This window comes from Amblyraja radiata, chromosome 6, assembly GCF_010909765.2.
Source record: "Amblyraja radiata isolate CabotCenter1 chromosome 6, sAmbRad1.1.pri, whole genome shotgun sequence".
NCBI classification, from domain to species: domain Eukaryota; kingdom Metazoa; phylum Chordata; class Chondrichthyes; order Rajiformes; family Rajidae; genus Amblyraja; species Amblyraja radiata.
The window spans coordinates 26,171,274-26,193,495 of NC_045961.1; the positions used below are offsets into that span (position 1 = coordinate 26,171,274).

At 40.0% G+C, this 22,222-nt stretch overlaps 1 protein-coding gene across 4 annotated transcripts in view; it reads right to left on the reverse strand.

Moving 5' to 3' along the window:
- cep126 (centrosomal protein 126) overlaps nt 1–22,222 on the reverse strand; it is a 110,582-nt gene that overhangs the window by 7,611 nt on the left and 80,749 nt on the right. For 3 of the 4 annotated variants that reach the window (XR_004412296.1, XR_004412297.1, XM_033022357.1), the window contains exons 7-10: nt 19,013–19,174; nt 6,474–6,589; nt 3,823–3,889; nt 1,348–1,560 (exon numbers count right to left, since the gene is read on the reverse strand). Coding sequence is in view for 2 of the 4 variants with exons in the window: in XM_033022357.1 (XP_032878248.1) it covers nt 1,348–1,560; nt 3,823–3,889; nt 6,474–6,589; nt 19,013–19,174 (558 nt within the window). In the remaining 2 variants the exon portion in view is untranslated. Of the gene's footprint in view, nt 1–1,343; nt 1,561–3,822; nt 3,890–6,473; nt 6,590–19,012; nt 19,175–22,222 lie in introns of all 4 variants that reach the window. The other variant, XM_033022359.1, reaches the window with a different exon arrangement.

Below are 22,222 nucleotides of genomic sequence, written 5' to 3' on the forward strand. Positions count from 1 at the left end.
AGGGGGCGAGGAGGTGGAGAGGGTGCCTAGTTTTAAATTTCTGGGGATCAACATCAGTGAGGATCTTAAATGGTCTGTGAACTCTGCTGTAGTTGTAAAAAAGGCGCAACAGAGACTTTACTTCCTCAGAACACTGAGGAAGGCCCATCTGTCTGCTAAACTGCTGGAGTCTTTCTCCCGCTGTTCGGTAGAAAGCATACTGACTTACTGCATAACTGCCTGGTTTGGGAACTGTTCAGCAGCTGACAGAGCAGCTCTCCAGAGGGTGATAAAAACTGCCCAGGGTATCATTGGACTCCCCCTGCCCCCTCTGGAGGACATTTACCACTCCAGATGCCGCAGCAGGACCAGTAATATCGTGAAAGACATTACACATCCTTGTCACCACCTTTTCACACTGCTGCCCTCAGGAAAAAGGTACAGGTCGCTAAAGTCACGCTCTGCCAGACTCAAGAACAGCTTTTACCCATCAGCAATCTTGGAACTGAACTCTGTCTCGGGAGCGGGTTATGGGGGAGGAGGGGGGGTGGGAGACAGTGTTAATTTATGTAAATGTGAATCCATGGGTGGGTTTGGGGAGGGAGGGAGTGTAAAAAGTATGAGTATGTGAATGTTTGAAGTTCTTTTGAATGGAGAGACACAGTAATCTCGTTGTATGTGACACATGCAATGACAATAAAGCATTCTGATTCTGATTCACTCCACCTTTGTACTTGTGCTTGGCTTGATTGTATTCATGTACAGTATTATCTGATTTGATTGGTTAGCACACCAACAAAAGCTTTTCACTGTACCTCTGTACATGTGATACCAATAAACCTAAAACTAAACCTAAACTGATTTTGATCCCCATTAAAAAGAGAAAATGCTTGATATATTCACCATGCAAGGCAGCACTTGTGGAATGTAAACTAAAGTAGCAATGAAACATTGACTCTGCTGTTCTCTCCACAGATGCTGCCTGATTTGCTGAATATCACCAGCATTTCCTGTTTTTGATTTATCATTGGTAAATGCCAAAAATAATTAATAAGCCTTCATCAACAATGCTGTCACTTTCCTGATGAATGAGAACAGGCTAGTGAGATGAGAAATGGTTAGAACTGATAAAGCTTGACTTTTCAGGACAGGACGTACTATGGCAAATGTCCACACTTCTGTAGTTGTTTTGGAACATCTTGAATTGAAGTAGCGCAAAATGAAACTCCAATCGTTAAAAAAACATGTAAATAAAATAGCAAACATTCTTAAGCACCTTAACCCAAAGATAACACAACTTAATCCACTTATCATAATTCCTTATTTTTTAGAGTTTTTTTTAGCAGATGGGTTATTTTACTCACTTACTCTTCAACCTTTGATTGAGACGATCTAATGACTGAAGGAGTTTCTGTTCTTCAAAGGACAATGCACTGAGGCCTAATCGTTTTACTTTGTTTTGAAGAAAGACATGTTGTTGTGTTTTTACTGCGTCCATAGCAGCTAATATGTCAGTATCCATAGCAGATGTTTCTACGAGGTTTTCTGCTAGCATAAACTGTTCGGTGCTTTCTGAAACTTCTGAGGAGAGAAGCATTGCAACATCAGTTCAACTTACTCCGTTGTCTCATTCCAGTTTCATTTCTACTATTAAATAAAGTGAAATGTACATCCCAGATACAAATATGATAAGAAAGAGAACATATTTGGATCCTACACCCATTTTTTCCAGCATGGAAATAATTTCCACGCAGGCATCAAACAAGTCATCGCACAATATTCAACAATGATTGGTTCAGCTTCTATTGTAGCACAACAGAAATCAGCCTCTGAATATTGCAGTGAAAACTCAGAGATCGTCTACCAGGATTCCGGGAAATGGACATGAATAATGCATTGAGGGTATCATAGCAGTCCATAACCACACTTCGGGGAGTGTTGATCCATATCCCTGGGGAGTGCCGGGGACCCCAGGGGACTGCTGGGACGCAACCCAGGGGAGTGCTAGACCATGACCCCAGGGCACTATTGGAGCACCCTTCATGGAATATTGGCCATGAACCAGGGAAGTGCTGGACCATAACTCATGGTTATTCTGGACCATAACCCCAGGGGAGTGCTAAACCATGACCTAGGGGAGTGCTTGACCATAACCCATCTGCGCCCAGCCGCAAACTTAACTGTCAGGAATGGCAAAATACTAACCTGATGAAGCACAAACTGGAACCCACCAGAACCTTTGTGGGTAAATGAGCCCATGGCATCAAGAAAAAGTTGCCTGGAGATCCATAGGAGTTTGCAAATCCTACCCCTTGCATTCACCTGCGTCCCGATCGCCTGGAAAAATAACCCAGTGGAAGGCTCCTCCTACCCCGCAGAGGCAAGCAAATTCAACCCCTCTGGTCTCCCAGTAGCCGGGAAAATCACCCATGCCATCCTGGCAGAAGGAGCCTGACACCCAACAGGCACAGCAACGGTGGCCTGTGAAACACCTCCTCGCACACAACACAGTGCCTCTGGCCGACAATTGTGCCTTTGCCCCGGCAGAACTTTCAAAAGTATCTCCATGTTACCTGCTAAGCCCCCAGTACTCATTAAAGCCAAAATGCAAACTGGAAAAATACGGTTACAAAATGAAAGAATGTTTTCATGAAGCAGCATTATATGGGGTAGTGTTAAGTGAGGTAGACCTGTATTCTTTTGAGCAAAACCTAGTCTAAACCATTATGTGATTTTAATGATTAAATTAAATAATTAAACACCTATCCCAAAGAAATATCCAAAAATAAGCATGAAAATATAAAGCTAAAACTTTAGATTAGATTAGATTAGATTAGATATAATTTATTGCCACACAGCCAGGCTGGTGGAAATTTGGGTTGTCTGCAGCGATACAATAATAAAGAACACACAACCACAATAAAACTGTAACACAAACATCCACCACAGCATTCATCACTGTGGTGGAAGGCACACAATTTGGCCAGTCCTCCTCCATTTCCTCCCCGTGGTCAGGACCAGAGTCCAGAGTCAGTCCAGGATCGGCTCTTCCTCACCGGAGACCGCGGCTTTAAGATGGTGTAGGCCGCAGGCCGGCGGTCAAGATTTAAAGTCCCCGCCGCAGCCAGAAGCACCGTAGACTGCAGGGCCGGCGGTCGAAGCTCCCCTCCAGGGGTGATGGTAAGTCCATGCCGGACCCGCGGTAGAAGTCGGCAGTGGGCCGGCAGTGATGGCTTCTTCTTCCCCCGGGTCCCCAACGTGAGATCCCGGGCTGTAGACGCCGCACCAGCTGGAGCTCTGCAGACCGCGGCTTCAGGCTGCGACTTCAGGCTGCCGGCTGCCCCGGGCCAGCGAAACGGAGTGCTCCCCTCCAGCGAGGGTTCACCCGCTCCACGCCGAGAGTCCACGCTGCGCCCGCCGCTGAAGCCCCGGGCGCGTCTCCGGGAAAGGCCGCGTCGATCCTTGATGTTAGGCCACGGGGGAGGCGACCTGGAAAAAGTCGCCTCTCCGTGGAGGAGGCGACCGAAGCGGTTCCCCCCTTACCCCCCCACACCACCCCCAACACAAAACATTTAATAATTGAATTAAAGCAATATTGCATGGAATTATTAACAACCTTAGTATACTTGATTTACTATTTGGACACTGAGTTCCTTACAGCAAAATAAAATTATATTTGGACTTATCTGCCAGCATCTAATGTTCAGACAGTACTAGACAATTTTTATTGCACATGATTCCGTCTTTAAGAAAAACAATCAGTGTGTGATATCAGTTTAAGTGCATAAAACAATCAATGCTTGATATGGTAATGGCTGGATTTTTCAGAAAGTTAACTCATACCTTCTTTGGTGTTCTGAGAGGCATTTACAGGATTAAAGACACTTTGAATTGGTTGAATCTGAATTTTCTGGAAAAAAAATACATTCAAATTAATTTATATCTATAAATTATAATGGTAATTAAAACAACAGCACTTCCAGCTGTACACAGGTCTGGCAATTATGTCCTTCAGAACTTGCCCAGCTCAATCTGCAGTCATGCTACTTAGCCATGCTTAACAAGGGACTGTGATGGCCAGCAATCAGAGAAGATTGAGTGCCCTTTCTTAATGTTTCTTCCAGGATTTATTCAGCATGAAGAAATACGGTTTCTTCCGCTGAGTTGAACACAATAGCTGACAGTTGGCAAAGGGTTTCTTTTCTTTGAGATCATGGGATTCAGAATTAAATTTGAAAGGCCCTACTTTTGCTCCACTATCTCTTGTTGTTCTGGCCTGTTGAAGGAACTGGATATACCAGGCATCTTGATACTTGCTGAAGAGTACGATTCAGTAAGTATGGCTATCTTACATTACAGCTTGACCAATCTGTGTGACAACTCTTTTAACACGTTTATTTCTCCAGACGTACATAAAGAGAACTTTCAGGATCAATGAGACTATATATGTCTATGTTGTGCAGGAAGAAACTACAGATGCTGGTTTAAACTGAAGATTTAACAAAATGCTGGAGTAACTCACCGGGACACGCAGCATCTCTGGATAGAGGGAATAGGTGATGTTTCGGGTCGAGATCCTTCTCCAGACTGAGAGTCAGGAGAGGGGGAGATACAGAGATAAGGAAGTGTCAGGTGTGAGAACAAGACATCAAAGGTGATGGAGATCAAGGAAAATGTAGAATAGATCATTGTTAGCTAGGAGAAGGTAACAATAAAGCAAACAGAAATAAAATGTAATCAGGGACAGTCAGACTGGTCAGAGAACTGGGAAGGGGGAGGGTTGGAGAGATAGGGAAAGCAAGGGCTACTTGAAGTTAGCAAAGTCAATATTCATACCATTGGGGTGGAAGCTGCCCAAGCGAAATATGAGGTGCTGTTCCTCCAATTTGCGCTGGGCCTAACTCTGACAATGGAGGAGGCCCAGGACAGAGGGGTCAGTGTGGGAATGGGAGGGGGAGTTAAACTGTTCAGCAACCAGGAGATCAGGTAGGTCCAGGCGGATTGAGCGGAGATGTTCAGCGAAATGATCGCTGAGCTTGGGCTTGGTCTCACCGATATATATGAGTCCACACATGGAACAGCGGATATGGTAGATGGGGTTGGAGGAGGTGTAAGTGAACCTCTGCCTCACCTGTGACATCTTTATTCTGAGGTGAATATCAAAGTAGGGAGGTTATGCTTTAATTCTATAGGGCAATGGTAAGCCCATGTCTGGCATACAGTGGGCAGTGATGGTTTCCTTTTTAAGGATGAAAATGTCTTGGAACCAATTAAGAAAGTTAATTGGAATGATAGCTAGAGTGGGCGAATGTCATGTTGAGGAAAGATGGACAGGTTAGGATAATATCAGCTGGAGCTTATAAGCATCAGAGATGAGTTGATGGAAACATATGAGATTGTGAGGAGTCTTGGAATGTGGGGAGGAGAAGATATCTCTTATTTTTGGAGAAAGCAGGATTATAGGTCACTACTTAAAAGTAAAGGGTTACCTATTGAATGGAGAGATGTCGTGAAATTTCTATCTTGGACTATCATGAGTGTTTAGATCTCGCTTCCTCAAAAAACAGTGAAGTCAGAGTCTTTGAACAACTTCAATTAAGAAGTTTTGTGGTGTGGGCAGGGGGTGGGGGGTGGTGTGGTGAGGGTAGGCGATGAAGGGAATATTTTTGATAGGGCGAGTTCAGGATTGCCAAGATGACTTCAATGTTTATGGAGCATTTTGGTGAGATGCTTTGTATAATGTAGCAGAGGATTTAACTGACTGTCAACTGACACTCCAAAGTCTTTCCACCGTCTACAAAGTGCAAATCAGCAGAATGATGAAATAATCTTCACTTGCCTAGATATTGCCTCAAAAACACTAAATAAGTTTGATACCTGAACAAAGCAGGACACTTGATTGACACTCAATTTACCACGTTAAACATTACCTTGCTCCATCATGTTTGCAAAAAAGAAAGTGTTGGAAGAACTCATCGGGTCAGGCAGATATTGCTGAGTTCCTCCAACACTTTGATTCAAGATTCTAGCTCAAGATTCTAGCATCTGCAGTCACTTGTGCTTCCATCATGTTTGCACCCTGGGTGCAGATTAAACCATCTAGAACATTTAGTTTCTAAATGTTCCAAGAAGCCTCTCCAAGAGCACTTCAAAAATGTTTGATATTTACTATCAGGAAAAACAAGGAAAGTTGCCACAGAGTCTCACCATTCACTATCTGTAGGATTCTCTTTGCTATCATATTAATTTGGAAATATAATGCTGTATCATAATTACCACCATATTTTAGTACTCAAATCTTATATCTAATAGCTCTGTAAGAACGCCTTCACCAAAAAGAGCTGTGATTCAGGAAGGTGGCTCACCATCATCTTCTGGGGGTAATTTTAGATGGACACTGATTGCTAGTCTTGTCAATGATACCACCATCCAAAAAAATCAAATAAATACAAAATATTCAAGATAGTTGGTTTAACTTATTATAACTAAGTTACCTGTCCCATTTGATCAGATTTATTTGCAAATGGACTGCTAATTATTCTTCTTTGCTGAAGAAGAGCTCTGTATTTCGCTCCATTACTGTATGCAGGCACGGGGTTCTTTCTTCTAGCTGTAATAAGAAATGCTTTTGTGTTAAACATGTAACAGTAACGGCTGTTGAAGATGTGAAATGTACAATACATTCCAGTCCACCAGCTTGGTGCAGTCTAGTGGACTCAAAGCATTATACCATATTTCATCTTTATTCACCTTAATTCTCGAAGCAACTTATTTGACAATGTTTTAGATATATACGTGTTAAAACTGTGCCTTGTTATATGTTAATTTTCTCATCACTCTGAGGAATTACATTTATAGCCATATTATCAAGGAGAAAATGAAGATAGTCAAATATTAAAGCATTAGCATGTTCTTTAATACTGATACCTTTTCCCCCTCATCAGCATTTTAAGAAATCTGATGGTTTCCAAGAAAGCAAATAGGTTAGAGAAACGTAATTATACAGTTTACATGTATCTATGTACAACCTATCACTGGTCAACACCATCGATATCGTGGCCATTTTTAGTGGAACCATCGTATCATTGTGGACATTTGTCCCAAGCAATTTAGTGATTCTTTTGAAATATTTACATCAATACTTTGATATTATTTTGCCTCATTTACTTCCTTAGAACACTTGTATATGCTGTGTTTTTAAAGGCATCTATCTACAGAATCCATATCGAGACAACGGAATGCTTTCACTAAAGTTACAACGAATGATCCATTCTAAAGTCAATGTTTTAATATATTTCCATCTTCATTTTTCACCCTGTTTCACTGAAAGGTCTCTACCAGTGCCAATCCTATAAAGCTACGGAAAGTTCTGGAGAAACTCAGACATATTTATAACTTATAAATTAGTAGCTTTAGGTCAGTATGCATTACTTTAATCACCTGACAACTCGTGGCATTGTAAGTTATTATGTGGAGTGTGTCACATGGAAAGAAAAATCCATGCCGAATCATTCTGCTGCAACAGAAGTAAACATTTATTTTCAATAGAATTATTTAAATATTTATGTTAAAAAAGGCTGCAGATAATGACAAAGCAATAATCAGCCAGTGTACAGGTGATTAGAAAATATCCCTGTCCATCACACTTGATGACCACACACCTTTTGGTGACTTTATGTGCATAATTTATCTCTTCCGCTCACTTTTCTTGGGAGAAGTTCCTGTAGGAACTGGCCTATGTAGAGTTATCATAAAAACACTTTGTTTAGAAATAGTGGCACAAGAAACTGCTGGTGCTGAAATCTTGAGCAAAACACAAAGTACGAACAACTCAATTGGTCAGGCAGCATCTGTGGCGGGAAATGGACAGGCAACAATTCTGGTCAGGGCTGTTTATCATACTGATGGAATGGGGGAGAGAAAGTTAGGCTTTGATCCACTTCATCTCTCTTATCTAGTTTTCTCCTTTCACCATCTAGGCTGTGGGCCAAGGTGCTTTTTCATTTAAGACTTATCTATGAAGAAGCTCTGAAGGTCTCCGTGGGTGAACTCGCATGTGTAGCGAAGATATTCCCCTTAACCATGCTGTCTATTTAGCGGCTGGAGGGTTAATTTCTCGAACGATATAAAAATCGGCCGCTACATTAAGTCAAAGGGTACCTCCGGCGAGGGGGTAAATACCAGTCCCAGAGCGTGGGCAGAAGATTTGGCTAAGATCTTGGAGAGGTTTTGGCCAGAAGTTTGGTTCCAGCCGAGGAACTGAAGAAAATAGATCTAGGCTAGAGAAGGCCTTGAGGTCTATCGACAGTAACGAGACTTATCTGAAGACATATCACGGGAATTATGAGTAAAAATCGATCATTATTCTTTGAATTTGAAGCTGCTAAGCTTTAATTTTAAAAGGCTTTTGTAGCCAGCCAGAAGGTGCTTTTTTTTCAATTCAACACACATTCCTTTCGAATTATCATCATCTTTTAGCCCATGGACGTTGGAGAGATGTTCTCTACAATATCAGTATGTTATGGTTCTGAACAGTAAGACGAATACAGTGTTGCAAACATATGCTTTTCTGGATCACGGAAGTTCGACTACCTTTTGCACAGAAAACCTGACGAGAAGGCTGAACATCACAGGAGAAGAGACTAAGATTTGATTACGTACAATGACTAAAGAAAAAGAGAGCAGGAGTCATTACATTACGAGTATTGAGATATCCAGTTTGGATGAAGATAATTTTATACCAATATCTGAAGTGTTTACACATGGAACCATGCCTGTTGGTCATCAAAATATACCAAGACATGAAGACTTGAAACAATGGCCTTACCTGAAGGATGTCAAGATATCTGAAATAAATTCTAGTTTTGATCTACTTATCGGAATGAATGTTTTGAAGGCTTTGGAACCTATACAGATTGTTAAGAGCCAAGGTGATGGACCGTATGCTACGAAAACCCGACTTGGATGGGTTATCTATGGCTCCTTGAAAAGGAACAACGAAAACGTGAATCAGAGGAACTATCCTAGCATTGCTGTTAATCAAATATCTACTGATAAATTAGAAAAGCTGGTGATGAAGCAATACCATTATGACTTTAATGAAAGTACCAGCAAGGAATCTGAAGATATGTCAAATGAAGAGTTGAAGTTCATGGATATTATGAACTACTCAGTGAAAACTGATGGATACTATTGTGTGGACGTACCTTTCAAACAAGAAAGTGTTAGTCTGCCGAATAATCGTCGTATGGCAGAGCAACGTACCCAGACTTTGAAACACAAGTTTGATGAGAATACTAAATTTCATGAAATAAGAATCTCTTTGAAGAATAATTTCTGCAAGGATGATTGCTTAAAATCCATGTCTACTGAGCAGGAAACAATTCTACCAGTAGAACATCTGATTTCTCTTTGCAATAAGGCATATGCTTTTAAAGAGCAAAGCTTACCTGAAACACTAGCAGAATCAACGATCATATTAATACTTAAAAAAGATAAAAATATAGAAGAACCAGGATCATATAGAGCTATTGCTTTGTTAAATACGGATCAAAAAATAATAGCGAAAACACTAGCCAGTAGACTAAGCAGGTATGTTAGTAGACTAATAAATGAGGATCAAACAGGATTTATACCTAAGAGACATTCATTGAATAATTTGAGACGTTTGCTTAACATAATGCACTCACATAAATCTCATGACCAAGAGTTATCTATCATCTCACTGGACGCAGAAAAAGCGTTTGATCAAGTAGTATGGGATTATATGATTAAAGTATTGCAAAAATTCCAATTGGGAGAGAACTTCATTGCATGGATAAAACTATTATATAACAAACCTACGGCTAGAATACTAACTAATAATATATTATCCTCAAAATTTGAACTATCAAGGGGCAATAGACAAGGATGTTCATTATCACCGCTGTTATTTGCTTTGGTAATTGAACCCCTTGCTGAAAAAATAAGAACACACCTGGATATTTACGGTTATAATACAAAATATTCAAATAACAAAATATCCCTATATGCCGATGATGTACTACTGTACATCACAAAACCACAAATTAGTATACCAAATATATTAAATTTAATTGAGGACTTTGGATCCTTCTCAGGATATAGAATAAATTGGAACAAAAGTGAAATTATGTCGATAAAACCAAAAGACTCAACACACCTCAGGAAATTCCCCTTTAAAATAGCTACAGAAAAATTCAAATATTTGGGAATTGAAATTACTAGAAATTACCAGGATATGTTTAAAGCCAATTATAATCCCTTACTTAAGAAATTAAATAATTTGATTAAATTCTGGAAAACACTTCCGATGTCCTTAATAGGCAGAATAAATGCTATAAAAATGATTTTCTTACCACAAATCCTATACCTATTTCAATCAATACCTATATATCTCCCAAAAAAGTTTTTCAAAAAATTGGACTCAGACATTACAAATTTTATATGGGATTATAAATCCCATAGAATACAAAGAGCACACCTTAATAAACGAAAAGAGTTGGGGGGTCTAGCGCTCCCTAACTTTATGTATTATAATTGGGCAGTAAATATTAAAAATATGATTCACCTGCTGGACAATTCTGCCCAGCAGGCGGACTGGATTGTAATGGAAAAAGGGGACTGCTCCCCGAGTAATATAGGAGCGATTATCCTCTCACCAATAAATTTGAATAATAAAAATTATAATAAAAATCCAATTATACATAGCACAATTAGAGCATGGAAACAAATAAAACAGAATCTAAACTTAAGAAACCTATCTCTCTCAATACCAATAGTCAATAACCCATTGTTTAAACCATCAATCATAGACAAATCATTTATACAATGGGAAAGAATGGGAATCAAAACGCTCGAAGATCTGTATGAATTGGGAAAATTACTATCATTTCAACAACTACAACTGAAATATAATTAGAAAAATAACCAATATTTTAAATATCTTCAAATTCGTGATTATCTGAAAAAAAACACAAAAGACTATCATAATATGCCTTCCGACTTACTGGATGAAGCAATGAAGACAAAGGCGGAATCAGCTAATCTAATATCGTACTTACATAATATCATTTTAAACATAGAAATACCCACAACAGATGGAATTAGAAGAGACTGGGAACAAAAATTAGCTATAAAAATTTCAAAAGAGAGCTGGGATAATCATTTACTACAGGTGCATAAATGTTCGATCAACGTACGACATACGCTCATCCAATTCAAAACATTACATAGACTATATTATTCAAAAACTAAATGAAATAAAATCTTTCCTAATGTTTCACCAATCTGTGATAAATGTCTGTGTCAAGAAGCTACCATAGCGCATTCTTTTGTTTTTTGTACAAAAATCCAAAAATTCTGGTATGAAATATTTGATATTTTTTCAAAATTAATTAAAATAAAACTGGTACCAAAACCAGAATGGATCATTTTTGGAATATCGGAAGGTATCCCTGAATTAAATGTGTATCAGAAGAATTTATTCAATTACGGGCTAATAATGGGAAAAAAGCTCATACTTAAATTCTGGAAAAATGCGCCCACACCAACAATAAAAATGTGGACATCAAATATGTTTGAAACATTACATCTGGAAGAGATGAGATTCCTCTTAGCAGGTAAAGCAGACCAATTCCAAAAGACGTGGTCTACGTTTCTGGACCTATTACAAGCATGAGGTGCAATAGTCATTTTAAAAATAAATAAATAAATAAATGGTATCAGGACCTGGCAATGGGAGGTAAAACAACAAAAACAGACTTGGTTGGTAGTCCCCATTTTGCGGAGTTTAATGTTATAATAGAGCGATTGTTCCTACTTTCTTTTTCTTTCTTTTCTAGGGTCTACTTTCTTTCTTACTTTACTTCCTTCTCTAACTTCTTTTCTAAGGGGTTTTCTTTTCCCAACACTCTCTTGCACTTCACGACTCTTGCGCACTTTCTTTACTTTCCTTACTTCTATCTTTTTCTTAAAGCTCAAAAAAATGAAGCGGTACAAAAAATGTATTAAGATATATGTGTTGTGTATTATTGTAATTTACCGTACTTCTAATAAAAAATAAAAATAAAAACAAAGCAATAAGGGAGGATTCGCACTTTCTAAATGAATCAGCGACAATTGTGAAAACATTCCACTAGATGATAGAGCCAAAGAAACCAGAGAGTTGGATTTGGACAAAGACGATCTGCCAATGGAAAGAGCATTGGGAGTTACTAATGTTGTACACTGAAATATGTTAACACAGAAGAAAATCCTGCGAATGAAATTTCCAGAGAACCGACAGTGAACCTTTTGTTGGGCGAGAAGAGATGGATCAATGAACTGAAATCTCTCTGTAAGTCAGACAGAGAATGGCCAAAGCTTGAGCTGGGATTTGAAATCTCTGCTAATGATCCATAAACGAAATCAAACCTAATGGTGAACTTTATTGTTAAAGATCCTGTAATTCTTTTGAAGGATTTTCACACTTCAACATTGCTGATACAACACATCCATGAGTTGATCGAACATGGAGGAAGACGTTTCATGCTATCAAAGCTTTGGACTATTATGTTTTGGACTATATACTGGGTATCATGCCTGATTTTAAGGGTTTGGTGCACATGCTACAACTTTGAACTAAAACCAGTGTTTTAATAAGATTAATAACCTAGTTATGCTTGCTTCTAGAAGGCAAAAGTGAAGATGGAAGAGACGATGAAGAATTCTGATTGCGGATATATAGTGCAGGCTATTTTTTCCTCGTTAGTATAGTGGTTAGTATCCCCGCCTGTCACGCGGTAGACCGGGGTTCAATTTCCCGACGAGGAGCCACGGGGTTCAATTCCCTGATTTTTTGCTTCTTGATATATGTTAAGCTTTCATGGCTACTTTTTTGATGTTTATTAATAATTGCCTTGTTATATAGTTAGGGGCCGGTATGTAGTGGCCATTTAGCTTGTTTTGAATGTCATTGATGATGGCATGTGCCTTTAAATTTTAGACTGCCCGTTATATTGTGGTTGGGATTTATGACATATTTTTGGCCATGTTTTGGGCAGAAGCTTAGTTTTTAGTTTAGTTTGGAGGAGCAATAGACAATAGACAATAGGTGCAGGAGTAGGCCATTCGGCCCTTCAAGCCAGCACCGCCATTCAATGTGTTCATGGCTGATCATCCCCAATCAGTACCCCGTTCCTGCCTTCTCCCCATATCCCCTGACTCTGCTATTTTTAGGAGCCCTATCTAGCTCTCTCTTGAAGGCATCCAGAGAGCCTGCCTCCACTGAGGCAGAGAATTCCACAGACTCACCACTCTCTGTGAGAAAAAGTGTTTCCTCGTCTCTGTTCTAAATGGCTTACTCCTTATTCTTAAACTGTGGCCCCTGGTTCTGGACTCCCCCAACATCGGGAACATGTTTCCTGCCTCTAGCCTGTCCAAACCCTTAACAATCTTATGTTTCAATGAGATATCCTCTCATCCTTCTAAACTCCAGAGTGTACAAGCCCAGCTGCTCCATTCTCTCAGCATATGACAGTCCCGCCATCCCGGGAGCATGGAGAAGGTTTACCCTTCGACCATGCGAAGTGTAAAGCTGATCATGCGAAGTGTAAAGGAGACCATGCGAAGTGTAACAGAGACACGAGGAGTTTTCTAATGTTTTAAGTAATGAGCTGGAGTTCGATGAAGATTATAGTAACGAGTCGGAAGAATTTTGGATGTACCTTGTTGTTTTCATCACCAATAAAGAACTTAGTAAAAGATTGTGTTTTGGAAGACTTATCTGTGAAGAAGCTCTGAAGGTCTCTGTGGGTGAGCTCGCATGCTGTCCATGCTGTCCATTTAGCGGCTAGAGGGTTAATTTCTCGAACGGTATAAAAATCTTCCGCTACAGGATTAGGGTCAGTCAGAAGTCAGTAAATCAGAAGTCATTCAGTCAGTCGGTTGGTCACTCACTCAGTCGGTCAGTCGGTCGGTCGATTAGTCTGTCGGTCGGGCTGTCGGTAAGCTGGTGGCTGCTGTGAAGGGTCGGTCGGGCTGTCGGGCCACCGGTGGGTGCTGCGAGGGGTCGGTCTGACAGTCGAACCGCTGGTGGGTGCTGCGAGTGGTTAGTCAGGTTGTCGGGCTGCTGGTGTTGCAGAGAACGAGCGGGCGAACTGATGGTGCCGGAGCTATGGGGGTGCTGAAGGCATTTCGGGTGGCATGCAGAGCAGTGCTGCTCCCCACCATCATTACTTTTGTGATCCAGAAGGGCATGCTGGCCGAGATTGACGCGATGAGCGGCCACACGTACGGAGCCCGCAGCCGGTCCCAAAGTGGCTCCAGCTCCAGCCCTGGGCAGCTCTGGAAGGGGGGCGAGTTAGGGTTAGGGTTAGGCATTTTCCTCTCAGTGGAAGATGCCTCAGCCTTCCCCCAGCCTGGCACTGCCCCAGTCCCACTATGGCCGTGACCCGCACTCTGCACACTGGCAGTCAGTGGGGTTCAGTAAATGGGGGAACCCAGAGGAACTGCCCTCACCCATTAATTAGGCGGGTTCAGGAGCCGGCAGTCTCATTCAAATTAGGCGGCAGTCTCATTCAAAATACACACTTACAATTATTTTCATTATATTATTTTTATATAATATATATATATATATATATTACTAAAAGTCTGTTCTTGACCGGTTTTGGCCATCTGTGCTGCGATTTCCAAGAGAATGCCGCAACCTACGGCCGTCATTTTTGGCCACCTTGCTCAGAGCCCCCCTCCGCCGCATGTGTGCCGAGGATTTTTCCCGTCGATTAGAAATTACAGAGATATTAATGTTTTTACAAAATTCCCCATTCTCTCTGCTGCCCCCGCTGGCGGCAGGGGGGAGGGACTATAAAACCAGGAGGAGGGGTGCCTCACTCACTCTTCAAGATGGAGGAAGGCAGAGGGTCACGTTTCTCTGAGCTGTGAATAACACTGAACACATGTCGACTCAAATGTAAGTGCCCTTAGTGGTTCTAAAATGCTTGCAGAATGTGTCTATTGGTTCTAAAATGCTTGCAGAATGTGTCTATTGGTTCTAAAGCTTGCAAAAAAAATGTCTATTGGTTCTAAAGCTTGCAAAAAGTGTCTATTGGTTCTTAAGCTTGCAAAAAATGTCTATTGGTTCTAAAGCATGCAAACAAATGTCTATTGGTTCTAAAGCTTGCAAAAAGTGTCTCTATTGGTTCTAAAGCTTGCAAGAAATGTCTATTGGTTCTAAAGGTTGCAAAAAAATGTCTATTGGTTCTAAAGCTTGCAAAAAAATGTCTATTGGTTCTAAAGCTGGCAAAAAATGTCTATTGGTTCTAAAGCTTGCAAAATGTGTCTCTATTGGTTCTAAAGCTTGCAAAAAAATGTCTATTGGTTCTAAAGCTTGCAAAAAAATGTCTATTGTTTCTAAAGCTCGCAAAAAAAATGTCTATTGGTTCTAAAGCTTGCAAAAAGTGTCTATTGGTTCTTAAGCTTGCAAAAAATGTCTATTGATTCTAAAGCATGCAAACAAATGTCTATTGGTTCTAAAGCTTGCAAAAAAGTGTCTCTATTGGTTCTAAAGCTTGCAAGAAATGTCTATTGGTTCTAAGGGTTGCAAAAAAATGTCTATTGGTTCTAAAGCTTGCAAAAAAATGACTATTGGTTCTAAAATGCTTGCAAAAAAATGTCTATTGGTTCTAAAGCTTGCAAAATAAATGCAAGCTAAAATGCTTGCAAAAAAATGTCTATTGGTTCTAAAATGCTTGCAAAAAAATGTCTATTGGTTCTAAAGCTTGCAAAAAATGTCTATTCTAAAGCTTGTAAAAAGTGTCTCTATTGGTTCTAAAGCTTGCAAAACGTGTCTCTATTGGTTCTAAAGCTTGCAAAAAGTGTCTCTATTGGTTCTAAAGCTTGCAAAAAATGTCTATTGGTTCTAAAGCTTGCAAAAAAGTCTATTCTAAAGCTTGTAAAAATTGTCTCTATTGGTTCTAAAGCTTGCAAAAAGTGTCTATTGGTTCTAAAGCTTGCAAAAAGTGTCTCTATTGGTTCTAAAGCTTGCAAAAAGTGTCTCTATTGGTTCTAAAGCTTGCAAAAAAAATGACCATTGGTTCTAAAGCTTGCAAAAAAATGACCATTGGTTCTAAAGCTTGCAAAAAAATGACTATTGGTTCTAAAATGCTTGCAAAAAAATGTCTATTGGTTCTAAAGCTTGCAAAAAAAATGCAAGCTAAAATGCTTGCAAAAAAATGTCTATTGGTTCTAAAATGCTTGCAAAAAAATGTCTATTGATTCTAAAGCTTGCAAAAAATGTCTATTGATTCTAAAGCTTGCAAAAAATGTCTATTGGTTCTAAAGCTTGCAAACAAATGACTATTGGTTCTAAAGCTTGCAAATAATGTCTATTGGTTCTAAAGCTTGCAAAAAATGTCTATTGGTTCTAAAGCTTGCAAAAAAGGTCTATTGGTTCTAAAGCTTGCATAAAATGTCTATTGGTTCTAAAATGATTCATACCAGCGCTCCAGAAAGCCCCCCACCCCCGGTTGGCTTGGCTTGGGTGTGTCTTGAAATTGAAAGACACTACTTATTGCAAATGGTGGCATGAAGTTGAAAGGCACTACTTACTGAAAATGTGGCTTGGGAGCTTTGGCTTGAAGTTGAAAGGCACTATTACTGCAAATGGTGGCTTGGTTGCTTTGGCTTGAAGTTGAAAGGCACTACTTACTGCAAATGGTGGCTTGGTTGCTTTGGCTTGAAGTTGAAAGGCACTACTTACTGCAAATGGTGGCTTGGTTGCTTTGGCTTGAAGTTGAAAGGCACTAACTGCAAATGGTGGCTTGGGTGTGGCTTGGGTGTGGCTTGACGTTGAAAGACACCACTTACTGCAAATGGTGGCTTGGGTGCTTTGGCTTGAAGTTAAAAGGCACTACTGCAAATGCACTTACTTCCTGTTTGCACTGTATATTGATTTTAGATAAAACGCTTCCACTTACGGCTGTGATTTTTGGCCATCTTACTCAGTCCCCCTCCGCTGAGCAGATGCAGAGAATTCTTCCCATCAATGAAAAATAAAAGTGTTATTAGTTTTTTTTAAAATGTTGAGAATCTCTCACCTGTCAATCACTCCATGAAAACCACACCTTTTCCGGTGGGGGGGGGGGGGGGGGGGGGGGGGGGGGGGAGGGGTTATAAAACCCGGAACTGTGGGTGTGGCTCAGTCTCTGCAAGATGGAGGAGGGAGAGGTCACGACAGGCTGTCTTTAGTGGCTTTGCACCCTACTTCAAATGGTATGAAACTGCACTTGAATTTGGTGGCCTTGCACCCTGCTAGAAGAGGTAAGAAACTGCACTTGAATTTGGTGGCCTTATACCCTGCTTGAAATAGAATTTCAAGGATTAGCCATGAGTCAACTACCAGCCCACCAGCCGTGAGTGAGTTGCCAGCACAACAGGCTTGATTGACTGAGACGACAGCCCAAGAATCCATTTGGCGCACAATTTGCATACTAGCCCTCTGGAAACCAGTCCCTTCAGCCCACAACACCCATACTAGCGCTCCAGAAAGCCCCCCCCCCCCCAACTGGCCACCAATATTAGAATTGGTGGAGAGGTGGAATATTGTGTTGGATGACCAGCCCTCCTGTGTGATGCTGGGACCCAACGGGTCCCACTTAGTCTAGTATATATATACTAGACTAAGTATACATACCATACATATATATATATGTATGGTACAATAATATATGGTTTAAATAGACAGCAGCACGGAATTAGGCTCCCCATGGAGTAATATGAGCATTGAACACTAGATGGTGCTTACTTTTTCGATCTCATTTTCTAATTAGCTTAATTAAATAATGTGCAACTTTTGTCACTGACGAGTTATGATTTCCTTCTCAATTATATTTTATCTAAATCTGCGCAAAATTTCAAGTAGTTCCCAGACATGGGTCACGAAAGTTAAATTCTAGGCACGTTTTCGATGCTCGTCCCACAGTCTAATTAGTTGGCTGAAGGGTCCCTACCCGAAGTGTTGACTGTCCATTCCTTCTACGGGTGGATTTAGAACATTTGGAACAAGTTGCCAATGGAAGTAGTTGAGGCAGGTACAGTAATGATGTTTAAAAGACATTTTATAAGGGTACATGGATAGGAAGGGTTTAAAGGGATATGGGTCAATTGCAAGTAATTGGGGCATGCATCTTAGTTGCATGGATGAGTTGGGCTAAAGGACCTGTAACCGTGTTCTCTGACTTTACAACTGAGAAACAGAGAAATTAATTTATTCATACCTGTTGTGAATCTCTTGAGTTCTTTACCAACAAGGGTGTAGATGCTCAAATATGGCATATTAGAGGCTGAAATCAACAGATCTTTGCTCAATGTCAGGAGCAAAGGATAAAGGAGGGTAAGCAAGGTAGAGGTTCAGTGACGAATGGTGGAGTAAGCTCAAATAGCTGCATTGCCAACTAATGCTTATAATTCTTATATTGGAATAATCTAATTTCCTCCACGACTAGCATTTTCGGGTTGAATACTGTCTGATATCTAAAAAAAACTATTTTGTTTACAGTGCATATAGGTACTGGAAATATATGGTAAATGAACAATCCTGAACATTTAATGACAGTTAAGGGCCTGTCCCACTTGGGCGTCATTTGCTCGATATAAATTACGCGTCACGACGCACGAGTCGAGATGCGCACGTGATGCGCGCATGGTGCGCATTACGCGTGCATGGTGCGTGGTGACGTAGGCAGTGACGCACGGTCGCGCACGGCGACCCAGGATTTTGGGATGTACAAAATCTTCGCGCGCCATCTGCGTGAGGCGCAAGTGACGCCCAAGTGGGACAGACCCGTTAATAAACTACTGCAAGACACTTTACAATAAACAAAATGTTTGTTCAATGATAACAACCAACATTTGTTTTGTTGTAACCACTTCATTTGTTTGCATAAAACTCTTATTGGAAAATAAGATGAACCAGGCTTTACCTTATGCAGTAATGCACGCTATTTATAATCACATTCGACTGATATGTTCTTACCTCCAGAAGGAGCAGAAAATAATTGTCCTCCTCTGGAATCTGATTGTGTGCCATTCAACAAGCTGCCTCCATCAATGGTCAAATGAGGGACATTAGGTCGGTGAGATTGCAGATTTGTTTGATGGTCTTTATTCCAAGATAATAAGCTGTTTTGAGAGTTACCTAGAAAATTCAAATTGAATTTTATGTCATTTCATATTTACATACTTCATGGATTGTAAATGAAACTGTACAACATTTGCCACCATATTTAAAAATTGATTTACAGCTATGTTTTCAATATATATTTTTATCCTGAGATTTTGTGTGATACAAAAAAAAGTTTGTAGTATTTCTCAGTATATTCTTTTGTATGGTACGCAAGTGAATATCACCCAAAATATAATTAGTAATCTCAGATATGATGGTATGAGTGGCCTCCATGTGCAGCTGATTTCTATAATTCCTTGATCAAGTATCCTTTGTGTATAGTGGTTCTGCTCTGCAAATTTGATCCGTCATTTTTACATATGATGCGCATATTCACGGAGGCCACTCCCTGCTAATGTTCTTACGAGTGCATGAATTCTCTCCTGGCATGCCAAAAACGTTTGTTGACACCTGAATCTCCTCTGCCCTGCCACACCTTCTAAATTATCTTTAACCCCTTTCAGATCCTCCCAGGTTCCTTGATCATTTCATTGCAGTTCCATTTTCGCCGAATCTTTGCTTTCCTCTCCAGTCTCCCGATTTTCTCCTCAATCACTGGTGATCCTGGCACGAATTGGTTGCCGCTGCTCTCTCTTCACACTGTGTTTTTGATTTTCTGTTTTTGGATTGAATTCTGTTTTTAATTTGTGTCATTGTGATGTCTTTAATTACTTGTTTTACTCCGATTATATGTTTTTATTCCGATTACTATGTAAGGTGTCCTTGAGATTTTGTATGAAAGGCGCCCATTAAATATAAAATTTATTATTATTATTATTATCCTTACTGCATGAAATTGTCAAACATCTCCCAATGCACCTACCTCTCAGATGTCCTTTGATTTTCAAACCTACCATCTTCCTTCAACCAATCTCAATCTGCTGCTAACTCTCCATGGCTCCACACTTCTGCTATTGTGAGTGATTGGGGTCTTTTTGCATCAGGAATGATGGAGCATTACTAAAACATTTTTGGCCTCCCTTGTAACGCCTCTTTAACCGATTAACACACCCACAAAAAATTCTATCCCATTGCCGACTACCTGTGCTGTATGGAGGCCTGAATATTGTGTTAATCTGAGAAACCATATAAATTCCAGTCAAATACAATAAAACAGGTTGGCCATCAGGTGTTAATAGCTTTGTGGTCAACTCTGACTTAGATACTAAAGGGCCTGCCCCACTTACCGATGTTTTCGGCGACTGCCGGCGTCATATCAGTGTCGCCAAAAGATTTTGAACATTTAAAAATCCAGCGGTGACAAAAAAAAGTTGTGACACTAGAAAAAACACCACGCATCATATGTCATCACGCCGCGCCATGCCGTATCACCGCCGCATCACGCTGCGATTTTTTCGGTTACCTGATACGTCAGTCAATGATGCCGAAAAAAATCGCCAAGTGGGACAGGCCCTTAAGAGTTCTGCCACTGGGGTACAGGATTGTGATTTCCACATTTTATATCAGAGATTTTTGCATAAAAATTAAAGGCTGACATGTGAATGCAATAATGAGAGAGTCACTGCCAAAAGTTCAACATTTTGAAGAAACTTTAAATCACAAACTAGATGATCTGAAAACATCATATTCTCTTGGTTTATATGGAAGGAGTGTCCTGACCATCAAAGTTTCAGAGCAAAGAGAGTTTATTAAACGTGGTTGTTCAATATGTAAAATAGAATTGTCATTTTCATATCATTAAGGCTGCCAATCTCATGGCAAAGTATTTTTTACATATATTGCTGTAGTGCTGAGGTTACCTGGGGGAGTTTAACCACAAAAAAAGTACTAGGGAAAACAAATCCCCGTAAAAATGAGGAGCCAAGTTTCTCGACAGGCACGGAGACACAAAAGTGCCCAAAACATGTGTCCAAAATTACTTTATTCTGGGTCAACCCGATTTTCAATAACACAGTCTCATTAGTTTTCAGAGATTTATTAACATATTTCTAGCCCTTAAGAATTGCAATTGTTACTTTGGGAGCAATCATAGCCACATCCAATACAATAATAAACCAAGACAAATGGACAGTGGTCTCATTGTTGTCATGACATAACCTTGGATGAATAAATTCAATAGCAGAGTATTTGTAAATCTAATTACAATTAATCACTAATTGGTACAGCATGATATCACAAGCTATCCCTCTAATTTCCATTATTAATTTATTGAAGACCAACATTCACCTGATCTGTGCTCGGAACATGACTAATTAAATTTATATTGGTAATAAAATGAAGAATATAGGACTGAGGCTGGCGGTTCAACCATTTCACTGAAGTAAATCCGACATTTACATGGATCCCTTATATGTCTGGGACTTAGTGATTTACTGATGCTGTTGTGCTGGTTTTTGGTATTTCCCAGCATTACATTGGGGAATATATCACTCTGATCCAACCAGGTCAACCAGGCATAGGAACAAAGACCCTATTCATTTTGTGACAGGGCAGGTAAATGATACTTAAATACTTTAAAAAGTATTTTTGCTTTTTTCCAAGTGATTGTACTTGCTCTGACTGAACTTTATTTTTTTTATTCTTTTTCAAGTTTCTAAGTATTTTAAAATTATTTTAAGCAGCTTTAATAAATTTTAAAGGTTTCTGAATGTAAGATACATATGAAAATTGTTAAATTCCTTGACCCCTCCGATATAATGAAAATGACCGGCTCTTGCTCTCTGGTATGTTCCAGAGATTGGGTCCCATCAGTGCTTGTGTGTTACCCAGATCTCACCATATATTGGCAGGTGCCGTCAGGACAAAGTGTCTTGGGAAGATTCCACTGCACATCTACACCAAGTTAATATTAAAATAAGGGGAACACAGGCAGCAGGTTCATGTGGATGAGCAGTTTGTGCACAATTTGTGGTCTAAAATGTAGACCAGGGATTCGGAGTCTACTACTTCTCTAGCCATTGCAATGGGCAAAATAAGCTTTACCTTGAGAGTAAAATTCTGACAGCAACAAGAATTCTGCAATAAAATATTGGACCTTATCAACTGGTCAAATCTGTTAAT